Here is an 18,456-nt window from a genome sequence, read left to right on the forward strand (position 1 = left end):
ACAGTGCAGTCTCAAGATTCATGTCTCAAGCTTGGCTTCTTAGTTCCTGCGTCTCTGAAGTCAAACACTACATGGGAAACTTCTTCCTCACCACCCTGCCAGCATATTCCAGCTCTGATTTGCATCCAGGTTGTTCCTCAAGTCCTATTTAAACTTATGAGTAGAAAATGTCAAGGCACATCCTGTGGTTTATCACATAGCAACTCAACAGTAGAGATGCATTGTTTGAGTCTTTTGTGTTGAGATCTATCCACTTTTGAACAGAAAAATAATTATGAGCATCTATTAGCAGAAGAGACCCCTGAAATGGGATGTTTGAAATGTTTACCCAAAGGGCATGTTTTCCCCTTTCATTTTCATCTTTCACCCTATGAAAGAAACATTAGTGACCTTCCAGCTCCATTATTCCTTTCCATGTCCTGACAGAGGAGGCCCCCAAGCCCACCCATGATAGAGCTGAACATGTGGATTGTGGTGTGCCACATTTTCCATATCAGAAATCTTTTTTTTCCCGGTACAGTTCCTTCTAACTCTGGCCTTCCTGCTCTGTGCCAAAATATCCTGGCTTCTATTTCAGGCTTTAGGAAGAAAATAAAACCACTAGCATTCTTGTTGACTTTATTTTTACAGATTAAACCAATTCTACAGAAAAAGGAAAACTTGCTTGGTTGGGACCGTCCAAAACCACTGACCAACTTCCCCAAAGGCAAATAGTTCAAAATTCAGCTTAAATTAGAGCTTAAGTCAAAGAGCAAACAATCTCACTGATCAAACAACACCCTCACTTGAAAACCAGGAGTTCTCAAAAACTAACACATGCATTTTTGACAACTCTAAGTGTTCTTGTGGGGGAGGAAGGGGAAAGAAGAACTTCAACTTCAACTGCTTGTAACACCACCCTCTATTCACATGTACCAGAACAGTGATATAAAAATGAAGGTAGGAATAGGGTGTCTTTAACAACACAATTACTAATCAAAGTGTTATATGAAAGCAGTGTTGATAAGCTGCTGTCACCAGAATAAATGTAACCTCCCAGCTCCCTGTCACATACTCAATTATATTCATTTCTTGATATTGCAAAATCTTTTTTTTTTTCCCAGATTTTATAAATGGTAACATCATCATGAGACATGTGAATGCCCTAACTTGTAGAGAATCAAACAACTATTTAACCATTTAGCAAGATTAGATGTCAGAATAAGATTGAAAAATACAATTACATACACAAACTGCAGTGAAGCTTAGGAAAGCAAAATAGAGCAATGAAAACATGGACATGGAGACTCCATGCAGAAATTGTCAGAGGATCATATTTATTGACAACAAGAGACTCCTGGAGATCTGAACTTATGTTTCATGGGAAAGATAGTCCCTTCAGCAGCACAGTGCCAAAACTGGTGATCCTTGACCACACTGCAGCACTCTTGTGTCAGAAGTTGTTTAATTTCTGTCTAAATAGTCATTTTAAAATAGGCAACCCAACTCTGTGTCAAATCACAAGTATCAGCCTTATGTCAGATTCCTCACTGGGAATCCTGGCCACAGCAAGAAGCCAATTCCACTTGTGGGGCTCCTCAGCTGGCAAAGCTCAACACACGAGCAATGAATATGCTTGGGCTGATGTTTGTTGGCTTCTTAATTAGAACATAATTCACTTCTTATCATATGGAAGTTGTTTCTCTCCAGACTCTGTACTAATGGTGGCAGATCAGTTCTGATGTCAGGACTGAGAAGGCGTTTGTAAGTGTGCCAGCAAAAAAATACTGTGGAGAATATAAAAATAGGTAATTTATTAATGGTCAGCTACAAAGTAGGAGATTACCTGGCCATTAGGTCTTTGTGTCAACTTTCAGCCTGAGAAGCAGCTCTTACCTTTAATAACTGCCCATGAAATCATGACTACTTTTCAGATTTAACATTATATTAAAACATAGTTGTCTTAATTTTAAATCCACAGTAATCTAAACAAACATAGGTAGCTGAACCTTAAGCAAGCTCACGAAGATCAATGCAAGGATTAAGAGACACTATTTATATCACTTGGAAGCACTGCTCGTCTTCACACAGGGCTCTGCCAAGCAGCAAGCCTTCCTTGCATTATGATGCCAGCTACAAAATGCCATCCTGCTACAAAACAACTTGTGTCATTCAATTTTTATGGAACTGAGCTGATACATTTTGGAGGCTCTACTTTCCTGTATATGCAAGTGAGTTTTTAAGGCAAGAGGAGTCAGTAACCAACAGTCCAGATAAGACAGTGGATTAAAAGGTGAATTAAGAGATGAATTAAAAGCTTTGTGTTTGGGTCTTTTCTTAATGTGTTAATTTCCTGAGAGAGCATCTTGAACCACACATAACTGCCATCCTCTAACTTTGAAGCCCAACCCCTTGTGTTTATGAATTTCTTGTGATCTGAGGGTGCAAGAGGCAATAAGCCATGCTGTATTGTGAAGCTCAGACTGCATGGTGCATCAGAGGCCACCTATTGCAGCTCACATGGGGGTCAGGAGGCCATGTGCTGGTGATCTGCTGAGGATTTGTTGGGAACAGCAATCCCAGCATCAAAGATGAATCCAAGGAGGAATTAGTGATCCATGACCATTCCACTTACAAATTTGAGTATCAGTATCTCAAAAGCAGAGCTGATTTTTGTACTACAACCTCTCTGTTCACCAAACAAGAGGAAAAAAAAAAAGACATACCAGAGTAAAATTAATAGGCATTATATCAAAAGGAAGCATGTCAATTGTATTGTTTGTCTTAAACTGGAAATGGCAAGTGTGATTTCTCAGTTAGAATCTCGTTAATTATGTGGAAATTAAGCTGCTAGCTAAATACCCTGGTAGAAGTGTAGGAAATAAGGATCCTGTCTTGAACACTGCCATGCCCTGCATTTAGCAGGGATTGAAAGGTAAATAGCTTCACAAAATAGCCACTGATCAGTCATGAAGACATGATGGTCAAAACAAATAAAATAATTTCCTCTCCTTTGCTTCTTCAGCTATGCAGCAGCAGAATGTTTTTAATTCTTTCAAATATATGCCAAAGCATAGCATTTTTTACAGAACCAGCCCATGTCAGTATTTGAAATTATATGTAAAATAGGTATGTGGTGAGTAGAATCTTCTATAGCTTAAATAATTTGTTTTGTTTTGTAATTACTTTCAGAGAAAAGATGTGATGAATGTTGCTGTTGCCTCTTGCTGTATGTTTTTAAAATGCATAAATGTGCTGACTGAGAAATGAAAGAGCAACTTCCACAACTGGAGTCCTCAAAAACTTCCATGACACATTGGTATCAGATGTACACATCTCTAAGCCACAATTCTGAAAAAATTCACAGAAATGCTTTAATTAGCAGGAACGTTTATGGTAACAGTGTATTGTAAGTAATAATTACTACACAGTAATAGAAATTAAAGTACAAATCATTAGTACTGTCACTAAAAATGAGAAAAGCATCATTATAATAGAGGCTACAAGATAACTAATTAACTTAATACTCCAGGACAGCCAGCAGAGGTGAAAATGTGAAATAAAATCCTCAGATACAAGAATTACTTTTAGAAATTATAGTGAAAGAATTATTATGAATTTTAAAAATTCTGAGAATGTTGCATTCCTATGGTCAGTTTTTGGATACAGGTGAATTTATACAGAGAAAAAATACCAGTTTCTCTTATTACAGCTTTTTAAAATCAACATTAAATAGGCACTTTACAAGACATAAGAATAAAACTTAATTCCTGTCCTTAGCATTACTCAGATCTAAGACTGAGTTTTCTGTGCCTGAGTGGATCCTGTGCTCCAAAAACTGGATCTGTTATCTGCAGAGCCCACATCCCAACAGTACAGGGATGCAAGCCAGAGACAAGATAACCACAAGAAAAAGCCCAAAGATACAACATTGTTTTTGTGGTTGTTTTTAAGTGTAGTTACAAAAAAATACACATTTGAGCAACTGAAATGCTGCTGATAATTCAAGTGATGGGAACAGTAATATGCATGTCTGTCATTCACAGCAGTGGCATGGATCAGAGGTAGGGGATTTTTAGAGTTTAATTGAGCATGGAAAGGAAAATATGTCATCAAATGGCTCCAGCCAGGAAGCTTAATCAGAAACAAATCTGTGATTTACTCTGAATTATTCCCTTCCCTCCTGAAGCAGAGAAAGGATGCTCACTGCTTATGAGAACAATTGCTAATCACTGTGAAAATATGAGCCAGCTCAAGAACTCTGATCATAACAACAAACAGCTCCTTGGAGCACACACAAAGCTGAGTTCATGTGGGGAAAAGAAGGAAAGGGAGGAGAATTTAAATCATTTCAGGAACAAATGGTTGAAAACAATACTCTGAGTAACCTAAACCTTTCTGATGGCTCTCAGAGAACTGGCCCCGTTTCAGGGGCAGGGAGGCCAGGGCCGCTGGGCAGGCATTCCTGTGCCTCTGGACACCCCTGGCATCACAGCTATCTCAGAAATCCCTGCAGTTTGATCACAGCATTCTCTGCCTCTTCCTCAGTCCATGTAAACACACTGGGTCCTCTGGCTTCCTGCTGACAGGTGAGGGAACCTCAAGCCTTGGACAGCACTTCCTTCATGAATTTCTGCAGAAAAAAGGCACCAGGTCAGCATGGGCTTGCTCAGGCTGTTATGGAGATCTTGAAAATTAGCTGCTCAAAAGTGCAGACACTCCCTGACATTCTGTTTTCCTGGCTAGAGATCAGGACAACCTTCACAGCTACACAATATAATACTGTTGAACTTTTGTTTGCAGCCCTTGATTTGTAACCATTTTGATATGTGAGATCAAACAAAGCAATGTCTTCTTGAACTGCTTATATAAATATTCTTTTATCCCATACTAATTTCTGCTGTATTTCCTAGACAAAACCTGAACACACTCAGAAAGCAAATAATGGGATTGGATTTTAGTGACATTCATGTGTAGCCCTTTTGGGAAAAGCATTGTGTATTATTTCTGATCTGGACTGGCAAATACAATCCCATGACATCACATTTAAAAATGGCTGTGATCCACCCACTGAGAATGCCAACGAAAAGCTGGCTGATTTTTTTTTTCAAGGAAGCTAGCACAAAGATTACAAGGTGAAACAAATGTCTGAGGTGCATTGTCTACATGAAGAAAAGCCCAGTGTCAAAAGGATGTTATGTTATATGTTACTTAATATTTTCTTATTTCTCACTTTCAAAACTGTTTCAATTAGTGCATTTAGTATTTAGCTGAACAGATCAGATGGACATCCTGGTCACATTTCTTCTTTTCTTTGTCCCTTGCCTTTGTCTCCTTTCTTGGTTTTTTTTTTTCAGATTTTTGTTTTATTTTATTTTATTTCTGTTTCTTTCCCCTCATCTTCTGTCTCCATTTTCTTTCTCAGACCATCACATAGGTCTTTCCATTCTTTTCCTATGTTGCATAGCTTTGCCTTCTTATGACTGATTTCTCATCCCTGAAGCTGTCTTACACACTTTGTCTGCCCCAGCTGACCTCCTTTTACTTCTCTGGTGTACCTTTTCCTTTTTCCTCAGCCCTCTTCCATCCCTGTTAACTTCCTCTAGAGTGTTCCTGACACTTTTTTTGCAAACAAGGTTCTCTCTAAGCAGAGCAGTCATGGCTGTTGGCTCTCAGCTGACAGATTAACCTGTGAGTGAGCACAGAACGATAAAAGCAAAAAGACAGCAACGACAGAAATGCTCATTAATACTCAGGCCATCCCATCACTGAAAAAAAAAAAATCCCATTTAAATGAAAATTATCCATTTGTGCCCACGGTGTCAGTGTTCCACATCTCTGTCCCTAAGCTATCAAGGGAATGTGGGGCTCTCCTCCTTCCCTTCTTTGTCCACCTTGGGAGAAAAAAAGTGCAGAGATGATACCTTCATTCTTCTAGGTCAGCAGTATGATTTTATTTTTAAATATAGCCTCTGTGCAGAGCTAGCTGCTGCTTTCTGGTCGGTACACTATATCTTCTGGTGCCCTTTCGCACTATAGTTTACCCTGCTGAAATTGCTTCCATCTCGCTAAAGGCTCTCAAAAACTTGCTCTGCGAAACGGACCACATTTGCTTGGTCTCAGTTTTGTCCTAATTATAAACCTGAATGCAGAGCGGTGACATGTTCTATTCCTCTTTTAGCCACACGCTTCCATAAATGCTGACAAGCCGGGAGCGGTGACAGCTCCGCGGAACTCGCCGCTGTGCTTACAGCACAACCCCAGCAGATGGCAAAGGGAATCGCCTCCCTTCTGCAGCGGTTTGACAGGGCTGGGAGAACGCAAACACCTCGTGTTCCTTTCCCCTCTCTTTCCGAAAATCTGAGCAGGACAGTGCCCGGGTTAATCCCCTGCCTGCACGCTGAGTTGTGCCAGCGCTGCTTTGACTCCTCGGAAGCTAAAACACCAAATGTCGAGACACACGCTGCAGAAGGACTGTAGGTGTGTGTGCCTTAAAACCCGCCGATGTTTCCTCTTCACCTCAGAAATATTTAAAATAGGTCAAGCGCCCTTGTTCTGCCTTTCACCACAGCGGAGCGGGCGTTATGGAAATGAATTTGCATTTCACGTGCCCGAGCACAATCGCTGCCGTTTATTCTCTCCCACGGCTATAGCGTTATCAGCTCCGTGCCTGCCGCGGCGCTCCGGCCCTGCCCGTCCGCTCGCTCCCTCTCCGCGCCTCAGGAAGGGCATTTCCTGGGCACGGCCGCCCCCGGACGCCTTGACGGGCCTGGCGAGCGGCGCAGTCCCGGGGCACACGCCGGGCATACCCCAGGGCACATCCCGGGGCACATCCCGGGCACACCCCGGGGCGCATCCCGGGCACATCCCGGGTCGCATCCCGGGCACATCCCGGGGCGCATCCCGGGCACATCCCGTGCACATCCCGGGTCGGGCCGGGCGGCGGCTCCGGCCAGGCCTGCGCGGGCAGCGGCGCGTGCGCGGCGCGGGGCGGGGCGGCGCTGACGCCGGGCGGTGCTGACGGAGCGCCCGGCGCGGCCCGGCCCGGCGCGGCCCCGGGGGCGATGGCGGCCGCGGGGGGCGGCCCGGGGGCGCCCGCGGAGACGCCGCCCGCCACCGCCGCGGGTGTCGCCGCCGCCGAGGCCGGCGCGGTGTTGCAGCGGGAGCCGCTGTACAACTGGCAGGCCACCAAGGGCTCGCTGCGGGAGCGCTTCGCCTTCCTCTTCTCCAACGAGCTCCTCAGCGACGTGCACTTCGTGGTGGGCAAGGGCAGCGCACGCGGCGGCGGTGGCGGCGGCGGGGCGGCGCCCCCCGGGCCCGGGCAGCAGCGCATCCCCGCCCACCGGTTCGTGCTGGCGGCCGGCAGCGCCGTGTTCGACGCGATGTTCAACGGTGGCATGGCCACCACCTCGGCCGAGATCGAGCTGCCCGACGTGGAGCCCGCCGCCTTCCTGGCGCTCCTCAGGTCAGCGCGGGGCGGGGGCGGCTGCGCACGGACGGGGCTCCGCGGCCCCGCTTGGCCGCCGCTGCCTTCTCCTCGCTCCGCGGCCCCTCCCGGCTCCTGTCCCCTCAGAGCCCGGCCTGTCCCTACTGCCCGTCCCTATAGGGAGATGCAGGGAAGGCGCGGAAATACCTTGTGGGCTCCACGCAAGGTCACACCGCCCCTCCACCGTGTTTTGGTCCCCTCTTGCTCTTTACCCTGCACTGTTTTCTCGAGAGAAGTGCCCTAATTCCATGGCAGCTGACTGTACGTTTAGGGAAGCACTCGGTGGGTGTCTGGTTCGGCTCTTCCATTCAGTGTTTTGGTTTGTTAAAGTATTTAAGTGATGGGAATTAGTGCGTCCCCTTGGTGTTGCAACTATCCAGCCATCTTCTAATAGTGACTAAGAAGGGACAGAGGCTGTTGTACCAAGCTTTTCGTTTCATTTGACACTTACCTTGAAATTTGATACTTACTTGGAAGTCTTAGTCATCTTCCTGTTCGCTTTTCTTCGTCAGCAATGATAATAAGTTGTTACATCTTTTTGCCATAATAACACCCATTGTAGTCATACTTGGGCAGAGAGGGAACGTGCAGCAGAAGGCAATAACCAGCTGATTTTCACTCCCAGGCCATCTGAGTGTGACACTGGGAGCGCAGTGATAGCAGAAAAGATATAAAGTGTGTTAGTGATTTCTAATCTGGGCAGAGTAGGATCTGCTAGTTCCCGTGTTCACAAACTGAGCAGTTCATCTACTATTTCTCTTTACTCAGCGTAGTGGCAAATAAAATTGATGGTGTTCATAGAAATAATTGCTAATAGTTTATTTGTGCCTTGGGCTGTGGTGTGGTAATATGACTAAACTGTATAACCTTAAGGTTCTTATCGGAGAAACCACTTTTCTAGGCAAAAAATATAAACCATAAAATATATTAAACAGTTCTCTGTAATGAACATTTGGAAAACAAGTAATACTATTTCCTGGAAATAAATATGTAGTGTCTCAAAGTTTTGTGTAATAGGAAAAACTCCAAACTCTTGGCAAGACTTTCTTCTTTTGCTGAGGCCTAAGAGACAGAAACAATTAGAAGCGTCACCTGGTCCTTAGGTAATCACGGGCACAGGAGATAAAGCAAGTGACGTGCACAAAACCCCCATGAGCAGCATTGTCTTTCTGTTGCTGTTAGCAAATGAAGTGTTCTTTGTGGATTTTTTGTGCAGAGGAGCAAGAGGTAGTGGGAAGTGTCTTTCAAACAAATTGGTTCTGAAAGTTAAAAGTAAATGACAGTGCACATGTGTATGTTCGTGTCTATATATGTGGGGAAAACGCTGGACAGTGAAAAGTGGTTATAAAAATGAAAATAGAAACACAGAAGCAGAGATTTCTAAGAGATTCCTAAGATAAGAAGGATGCTATTTGAGCACTGAGGAGTGAATGAAGAGATGTTGTTAGGAGCAGACAAAAGCACTTGTGTTGGTAGGGCTGCCAGTGCGTGATGGCCGGGGGAGCTGCGTCAGTGAGCTCACTGTGCCTTCTCTGAAAATCACCACTCTGGTGGCCTGCTGAAACAGCTCAGCTTGCCTGTCTGTGCCAGCTCTTCAGGACCCTCTTCCATGCTATGTATATTTCTTTGAGCTTATATTGAAATAAATGTACATTGCAGTACCTTGTTAGAAACATATCTAGGGAAAACTTCTGTAATACCTGCCAGTAATGGACTTTTTCCATGATGGAAACAACATGGGGTCTTTTCCTTGACTGAAAGAGGCAGGAATGATACCTTGCACTGTTGACCTCTTTTATCTATCATTAGTAAATCTCTCAGATAATGATAATTACATTTCACAGGACATTTCTTTAATATTTGAAAATACCAGTTTGAAGTATATTGGCTAGAAATTAAGTCAGGATCTTTGAATACACATAGCAAATGAACATCAAGTAAAGGAAATGTTTAAATAATGCAAAACTTTCTAGGCATAATTTACTAATTATTTAATGTTCCTCAGCTCATTTCCACTTTATTTACTCGTGCTTTGTTAAGTCATGTCTGTAGTTTATGTGTTTCATAAGGACCTACTGGCAAATGCTACTTGTAAATTAAAGGAAAAGATTTTTTAATGAAAAAAAAGTAATTTGACAGCTAAATCCTTAAGAGCTGAAATAATATCAAAGTCACAAAGTTTGAATCTATGTCCCAATGAAATAACTGTTGTGTGTGTTTCTCACTATCAAATGAGTAGCAATGATCAAGAAAATTCAAGTTGTCTCATTAGGTTTCTGCTTTATGGTTTCTTTTTGCTGGTTTTACTAAGATATTTTTTAAAATTTTCATTCATATTTTGCAATAAGCTAAAATAAGCTAACTTGTCCTTTGATCACAGAATAAAGGAAAGTGTTGATATGGCACAAGTTAGCAGTCTGTCTTCCAAAAATCTTTTCAGAGAATTTTGGCAAGCAGTAAATAAAGGGGTAACCAAGACTAACTTGCAAAAAAGATTCCTGTATGCTTTTATAATGGTGAAAACATTTCAGCTACTGAGAGGATGCTCACACAAGGGGAGAAGGAAGTGCTAACACTGAGAGTAAAGAAAAATAGCATAAAATGTATGAGAGGCTTATACAGAGTGAGTGATTGACTGGTCACTTGGAAAAATTGTTTGTTCTGGTCACTAAAAATGTTCTTCCACTATGCACACACACCCCCCAGCTTCCCATTCCCTCATCCTGGATGCCAATAAAATTAGGTTGTTTCTGTCTCAAAGGGAAAGGGAGGGGGAAGGAGAAGTGGTTGTCAGTCCCACTGAGTTAAGTGGAGGAGGAGCAGAGGTGTAAACAGAAAGCTGTGCTAGTTCAGGCGTGCCACAGAGGGGAGAGGTAGCACAGACACAGCTCTTGGCACACAGGAGCAGGGGATTTGTGCAGGGAAGACACACCTAGGACTGCACCCTGTTTCTTTGGAAGGTACAGCAGAAAGCGAAACACAAGCCAGATGAGCCCCTCTGGTGTGTCACTTCATTGGCTTCAGATTGAATTCACTTAAGGAATAAAACCAAAATCATGTTCCAAAACCAATTTGGGATTTGTTGGTTTTTTTTTTTTTTTTTTTGTTAGGTAAAATGCATACTGTAGTTTGCATGGCAGTATTGCTTTTTTTACAGCCTGTTAATCAACTTTTACATGGTTTGGACTCTGAGCTCCTATAAAGTCATGCAACAAAAGTTATGGTATTTTAAACTGATTATTTTAAATCTTAGAACCAAAATGGAAATGCACTGTTCTAGTGCTTTAATGAAGAGCTTGTCAATTTAGTATGTAAAAGTGTACCTGTGAAATATTTGTTTCTTAAAAGTAAATTTGTCAGCAGTTGTGAGGAACAAGTCAGCCCATCATTTTCATCAACAGGTAATAATAGTTCATACCTTTCATAAATCAGTTCTAATTGAACTGATGAAACTTCAGCATGAAACTTCTACTTAAAAAAAAACCCAACAGTTTTCATTGTGGAATTCTTGCATTTGTATGTATGCCCTGGTTTATTATATTTAATTACCTATGTGTGTTGGGGACAAATGTATTTTTGTAAATCACAGGCTATTCTTGACTGTTATCTGAAAGGCTGACGAAATTTCGCTAAAATTATCTTAAATGTCACCTCAAAGAAAAGTTATTTTTAAAAAGGCAACAACTGCTCAGGAAACAGTTTTTTTTCCCTGGTGGAGGTTCCTATATTCTGGTTCACAGCTTATGCTAAAATCTCAACCAATCCTCTTGCCTCAGGCACTGAAGACAAGCCAGAGCGTGGCAGGAGTAGAAGAGTCAAGGTCATGTGCTAGAATGTACTCCCTTTCCTCTCTGAATACTACAGAGGGGTAACTTTGACATAAGATGTTCTCACAATCTAAGTCCTTGACACTATTCCCTCATGGAGGGGAAGCCAGTGTGCACTGTCAGTAAATGCATTTCAGGAGTACAGCCACAGAGGAGTGTGCATTGATATTTTCCTGATGAACTGAGAGCATGCATTCGTAGGTTAAGTAATTCTGCAGCTCAGCTGTTGTTTACAGTTGGGGAGCTATGTATAACTAGTACAACCAGATCAGTCCTAGGGAGTAATATATATTTAAAACAAATGTATGCCATTAGGTTAACATAATAGTCTTTCTTGAACCTTTTAACTTACCTTCTTTATTTATAAAGATGCTATGAGGTCAGCTGTTGCACTGTTCACAGTGCAAATCTTTGGGCTGTTTTCTGAATGCAATGAGACTGTTACGCTTGGCTGCCCCTCTAAAGATATGTTTTTATGATCTGTATTTGTGTATTGATTTCTAGGTTTCTTTATTCAGATGAAGTTCAAATTGGTCCAGAAACAGTCATGACTACTTTATACACTGCTAAGAAGTATGCAGTCCCTGCCCTGGAAGCACATTGTGTGGATTTCCTAACAAAGCATCTCCGAGCAGATAATGCCTTTATGCTGCTTACTCAAGTAGGTAAATTTAAGCTTAGTTTTGATTTACTAGAAGAATAAATTCCCAACTGGAGGAAAATTACTAATTCTCCTTAACTATGTACTCCTTTGAGATTTTAAGTGCTCTTTAAGGTATAAACACAAAGAGTACTTAGACAACTTATCTCAATTATGTCTATACTAGAGGTAAAATGCTTGCTTTTTAAGATTAGCAGTTTGTCAGCTTTATGCTTAAGATGTATTTCTTTATCTTTCCAGGCTCGTTTGTTTGATGAACCTCAGCTTGCTAGTCTTTGTCTCGACACAATAGACAAGAGCACCATGGATGCCATAAGTGCAGAAGGCTTTACAGATATCGACATAGGTAAGTCACTTGTGTGTCCATGAAATGACAGTGCCCCAGGATAGTTCCTTCCCCCATCTGAGTGTGCAGAGTCCCAGGCACTTCTTCCCTTCTTGAGCTTCACTCCTGAGCTGGGCTCCACTGCACAGTGTCCCCATTTCAGTAGTGGTGGTGTCCCAGGGCTCCCACTGTGGTGACACCATACTTCATTGAAGCCAAAGCTTTCACTTGCCGAGGGTTGTGCTTCATGCCTGAGGCATCCATATCTGCTTTTCATGTGCAACAGGAATCATACTGTTCTGTTGCCACATGGTATTTATCTATTCAGTTGCACAGATCAGGTACAATTAATGAAAATTGCTTTAAAAAATGAATACATGAACTGCTAGTTTCTCTGTTTAATCTTCTATCAAAAGCTAGCAGTTGTAGATTTACTTACTCAATTTCATTGCTACTATATGTATCTAAGGTTTTACTCCAATTCAGCTAGATTGTGGGAAAAATTCAGACTGAAGAAAGGTGTTTCACTGCATAAAGAAATTTTAAAACCATTGTTAACTCATGTTCAGTAGGATTTGTACTCAGACTGAGCAATCTTTAGTCTTGGTAAGTCTCAATCTGTTTTGACTTTCCAATATGCTATTTTCTGTAACTGCAAACATGCCTTACTTAAATTCAAGGCAGATAAAAATTCCCAAAGACAGAAGATTCAGAATATAGGAAGCCATTTATTTTTTGGCTTGTATTCGATGATAATTTGTGCATACCTATTATTCAAAGAAGGCCAGAAGAAGTAATAAGTAATAAGAAGTAATAAGTTGCTTTTTAAACATGTACCTTGCCTCAGATCTTGTGTTTCACCTTCAGGCTTTGTGGATAGCAAATATGTCAGTGCTTAGGATGACTTACTTGTATCTTTAAACTGGTTTTTGTGAACCACTGCTGCTTGTGTCTATAGTTGATCCAGATGGGCAGGTGGCTGCCCAGATGAGATTATGACACTGTCATTGTGAGTAACTTGGTTTTTCAGTGTCATCATGAGTAACCTGGTTTTTCAGTAGTGTGCATTCAGTGTTTGGTCACTTTCAGTTTTGATCTTGCCCTAGCAATGGAAATCCTTCAGGATAGTTGTTATCACTATAGAGATTAGTTACACCCTTAGTAATCAAGAAGAAAGCTCATATCCTGTCTTCATAGCAGGAAAATTGACTTTTAGTTTGGTATCTATATGTCGTTGAGAGATTATTTTTTATGTAAGATAAATTATGTGTAATATATATACACACATAATAATAAGACAAAGCTAATAGTCTTGTTATGAATGTTCTTAGTGTGTAATTAGTATTTTAAGCTTACATAGTGTAGCACTGTTACTGGCTTGGAAGAAAACTGATGTAAAGCTGCTAATATTTTTTTCTTTAGACACATTATGTGCAGTTCTAGAAAGGGACACTCTCAGTATTCGAGAAAGTAGGCTCTTTGGAGCTGTTGTTCGCTGGGCAGAAGCAGAATGTCAAAGACAACAACTGCCTGTGACATTCGGGAACAAACAGAAAGTCCTTGGAAGAGCTCTTTCCTTAATCCGTTTTCCATTAATGACTATTGAAGAGTTTGCAGCAGGTGAGTTTTGGAGTTCTTTGTCTTACTGTTAGACCATCTCTCAGTGCTGTTTAACTGTGTTTAGATGCTTAACACTCAGTTCTGTTATTGATATTGTACTAATAGCAGTTGGGATGCACAAACGAAAGCAAAACCTTCTGCAGATTATGCTCTGGCCGTTGGAAAATATTATTGTTGTCTTCAGTTTGTGATATGTGTGGTTTAAATACAACAGTAATCCTTCAAACCATCTTATAAGTTTTATGTTTCCACAGGCCCTGCTCAGTCTGGAATCTTGTCGGATCGAGAAGTAGTAAATCTCTTTCTGCACTTTACTGTCAATCCCAAACCTAAAGTAGATTATATTGACCGACCAAGGTGTTGCCTTAGAGGAAAAGAATGCAGCATTAACAGGTTCCAGCAGGTGGAGAGTCGCTGGGGCTACAGCGGAACCAGTGACCGGATCAGGTGGGGCTTCAGAAACTCTGTGAAGGAGAGGCAGAAATGGGTGGGGAGAAAGGAGAAAGGGAACAAATCATTCAACTTTGACTTTTTGGTATAAGATACAGTAGCAAACATGCTGGCTCTGTTGCACACATTTGATCTTTTCCATTTTTTTAGCTATTACACACATGAGATAAAAACAAGAATGAGGTTCGGGAGGATTGGGTGCATTCTAGAATGATTGAGTGCTGTCTGGATATTTCTTTTTGAAATACCAAGTCTTGATCTGTTTTCATTTTGGAGATACTGAAAAGAATCTGGTTATGTTTTGTTTATTAATACTGAATATCTTGAGGAATTAGCAAAGCTTTAACCTATGAAGCTGGCAAAGCATTTTTCTTAGTATTGAAATCTAAACAAAAAATGCTATTTAAAAACAATGCAATGCCATTCTCAGTTTACTTCCCTACTCTTCAGTGGGAGTCTTTTTCCTACTTGAAGTAAGGTAACACACTCACCAGAGTTATTTGAACTCCTTTCTTGTGTCTTATCAGGTTCACAGTTAACAGAAGAATTTCCATAGTGGGATTTGGATTATATGGATCTATTCATGGACCCACAGACTATCAAGTTAATATACAGGTACAGTATATTATGTTTAAATAGGCTTGTACACTTGTAGGAACTTACAGAAGGAAGCTACACTTGTAGCACTTGCAGAAGCACTAGCACTTTGGTCTATATTTGGGAGGGAGCAATTGATTGGCCAGGAGTCTAAGCTGTGTTTTGTCACAAGTGAGCATAAGTGGGTGATTAGGCAAAAGAACACTATGGAACACTGCTCCCTTTCTCCTGTATTCTCTTGTCCTTCAATCATTTTCAGTGTAGGTGTTTCCCAACATCCATCTTTTTTCCTCTTTTCTCAAGCCTTTCCTAATAGGAAATATGTACTGATATTGTACTTGGGTATGTTATGTTCTTCAGTAGCCTGTGTGCTTCTTAGAAAGATTTGATTTTTGTAATTTTTCCTTTTAGTTTCTTTTGAACAAGCCTCCTCATTTTTCTCTTTTTGAAGTTTAGCACAGCTGTGGGGGATTTGCTTTTGTTGTTCATGTGGGAGTGTTGACTCTCAGTATATTATGGACACTGTTACATAGTGTTTCCATTATGAAATTTTGAATCTGATCCTGCTCATCACTCAGTACCAAATCAAGGGTTGCGTTTCTTCCTGCTGAGCAATTGGTTAGCAGGCTCATGAAGTGGCCAGTGATAGCATCTAAAAATGTCCCCCTGCTTCATGTCCTGATGTGACCCTTGCCTGGTCCCAGCAGGCAATTGAAGACACCACTAAAATCATATTTCCTGCTCTTGTAGCCTGTTAGATCCCCTAGCATGTTGTGGTCAGGATTGTCTTCTAGGAGTATTGATCCAGCACTATATTTTTTTTCCATTTTGAGTGTGGAATTTCAGTCTATTTGAATTATTTTTCTTGTAGAGATTAGTTTTGTTTAGATTCTAAGCTTTTTAACAAGATCTTAGGGTTACATGACCAGCACAGTTTTACCCTGTGCTATTACTACACTGGAACTAGTGATTCTTACTCGCCACTGAAATTGAAGGCAAAGTAAACATTGTGTGATCTGAGTAGAATTTTTATACTGAATCAAGATTAGAAATAAATTGTATAAAACATAACAGCACAAGTTTTTGTTTTCTTTTATGAAGGTGTCATTGACATTATCTGTAAAAACTTGTTTTATAAACTAGCCACGGGCAGCAAATGAGATTCCCTCATGTGGGCTGTGAAGGTGTACAGAGATCAGCAAACCTAAGCACAGGATTAGATGTTGTATATGCAGGTCAGGAGCTGAAGGTGTGAGAGCTGTTCTCCATCTCCCCAGCACAGACTTTCACCTGGCTGGAGCAGTGCCCAGAGCCACCGCTCCCAGCTGCTGTGTCAGCTCCAGGGCTGTCAGGAAATCTCAGCTCCCTTCCAGCTGAGACTGCACTGTCCTTGTATTGGGCTGGGTGGGGTAGGCAAGTGTTTGCTTGTAACCTTCTCACGTGCATGCAGTCAGAACCTTTCTCATGCCATAAAGCTACATAAAGCTACAATGTTCCTGCTTTGGCCCAGATCATTGACTATGAGAAGAACCAGACGCTGGGACAGAACGACACTGGGTTTAGCTGTGATGGGACGGCCAGCACCTTCAGAGTTATGTTCAAGGAGCCCATAGAGATCCTGCCCACGGTTTGCTACACAGCTTGTGCAACCTTGAAAGTAAGAATGTCTAACAGGACAGAAGAAAGTGTTACTTTGATGCAAGAGTTATTCTTTTAACAGTTTTCTGATGGGAAAGCATCTTCTAAATCTTGAATTGATTTTAACGTTAGGGCTAAAGAAGGACGCAGTTAGAGCTCTGCTGTAATTTGTAAGACTGTTACATCTCTTGTGGGCCACAGCATGGAATCATCATTCACTGGATCCTTTGTGCCTTCCCACTTTTTTGCTTGATGTGGGAGTTAGAATAGTTCTAATGGAGGTCACTGGTTCTGTGTGGGAAAAAAGCACTATCTAGAAGATGTGATCTGGCAGCTCTCTATCAAAATTTAAGTTTGATTTCTTTTATCAAGGATATTCTAACCACTAACTAAATTCAAGAAAACAGCTTTTTTATTTCTTTTTATATACTGGAGCTGAAATAATAGACAAGAATTACTTGTTCTCGGAAAGTCTTCTCTTAGTGTTGTGGAAAAATTTATTTCTCAAAAATATTTTAATGTACTTCTACATATAATTCCCTATGCAGAAATCAGAGTTCGGTGGGCTGGAAAAAATGCTGCACATAAAAAGCAGCTGAGTCAGGGAACTAAGTAAGAATACAGACAACCTGTGTGATAAGGAGAAATACTTGAAAGCATTCATTACTAGTTGGATAAAATCAACTGGTTTAAGTCTGCTGTCAGAAAAATATATTTTTATTATTTAGACATAGGTCCTTGCTTCTGTTGCCTGTGATTTTGTATATAATTTATATGATGTGGGTACAGAAATTTTATACTACTAAAATAGCCCAAGTCAGTTGTGTTTGACCATCAGCAATTTTTGGGTCTTGCCCACTTCCATTCTGTTGCTAATCTCTTGTGATGTTTTTCAGGGTCCTGATTCCCACTATGGAACAAAAGGTTTGAAGAAAGTGATCCACGAATCTCCTACTGCTAGCAAAACATGCTTTGTCTTTTATAGTTCACCAGGTAACAACAATGGTACATCAATAGAAGATGGACAGATACCAGAAATAATATTTTATACTTAGTTTCACAGGATGATCTGGAATGTGTTGGTGTCTCAGTGGACTTCAGCTCACTATTGGCAGCAGTTAAAAAATTCTGTTGAATTACTTTAATATGTAAAAAAACCCAAAAACTAATTTGTTTGAGGGGTACCAGAAAAGCTATTTTTTTCCGCATCATTATTGGTAGATTGTAATTTAGTTTTTCCTCTAAACAAAATGTTAATGGAATAAGTACTCTGTATATTGAAAAATTTGTTTTAAGTAGTACCTTGTGGTTAATTAATTTGTGTTTTCACCCCTTTGTTTCTCATGTAGTAAAATTCATTTTTTGAACTGGAAAATCCTTACTTGTTATGAACAACTTGTGTATGTTTTCTCCAATCTGTCCTTAAAAGACAGTAAAGCTGCTGCTGTAGTCCCATCTTGCACTTCTTTCCAAAATGACCTTGGATTGACCCTATGGACATGGATTGCTATTGTATTTTTTGAAGTACATCAGCAAAGCTGCATTCATATTGCCATCATCTTGACTTTTTCCAAGAGCCGTGGAGAATTAATGGACTTTGCACTGCAGAGAACATCTGCAGCAGCACTGAAGAAATAAATATTAAGTCAAATTCAGAAAGAAACAGATCTTTCCCTAATCTCTCTTAATTCAGAAGGGCTGTTTTGGAATATAGAACTGGTTATGCAAATAGCCACTGTATATATACATATGTGCCTATAAAAGATGTATAATGTGAAAATGAGAATACGAGACTTGTAATGATGTTATTTTATCATTGGATATTCTAGTACTAAAAATATGAGTATAAACCTAAGGATTATTGGTGTGCAAG

At 40.9% G+C, this 18,456-nt stretch overlaps 1 protein-coding gene across 1 annotated transcript; it reads left to right on the forward strand.

The window, feature by feature from the left end:
• Positions 1-6,993: 6,993 nt before the first annotated feature.
• On the forward strand, positions 6,994-18,438 carry BTBD1 (BTB domain containing 1). The gene is made up of 8 exons (XM_071441407.1): positions 6,994-7,444; positions 11,797-11,953; positions 12,194-12,299; positions 13,701-13,898; positions 14,153-14,345; positions 14,876-14,963; positions 16,456-16,602; positions 17,480-18,438. The coding sequence occupies exons 1-8, from the start codon at positions 7,044-7,046 to the stop codon at positions 17,636-17,638; spliced, it is 1,449 nt and encodes a 482-aa protein (XP_071297508.1). The 5' UTR covers positions 6,994-7,043; the 3' UTR covers positions 17,639-18,438.
• Positions 18,439-18,456: the final 18 nt, after the last annotated feature.

The sequence above is a fragment of the Agelaius tricolor genome, unplaced genomic scaffold, assembly GCF_023055355.1.
Source record: "Agelaius tricolor isolate 1412-34295 unplaced genomic scaffold, bAgeTri1.0.p SCAF_16, whole genome shotgun sequence".
Lineage (NCBI taxonomy): Eukaryota > Metazoa > Chordata > Aves > Passeriformes > Icteridae > Agelaius > Agelaius tricolor.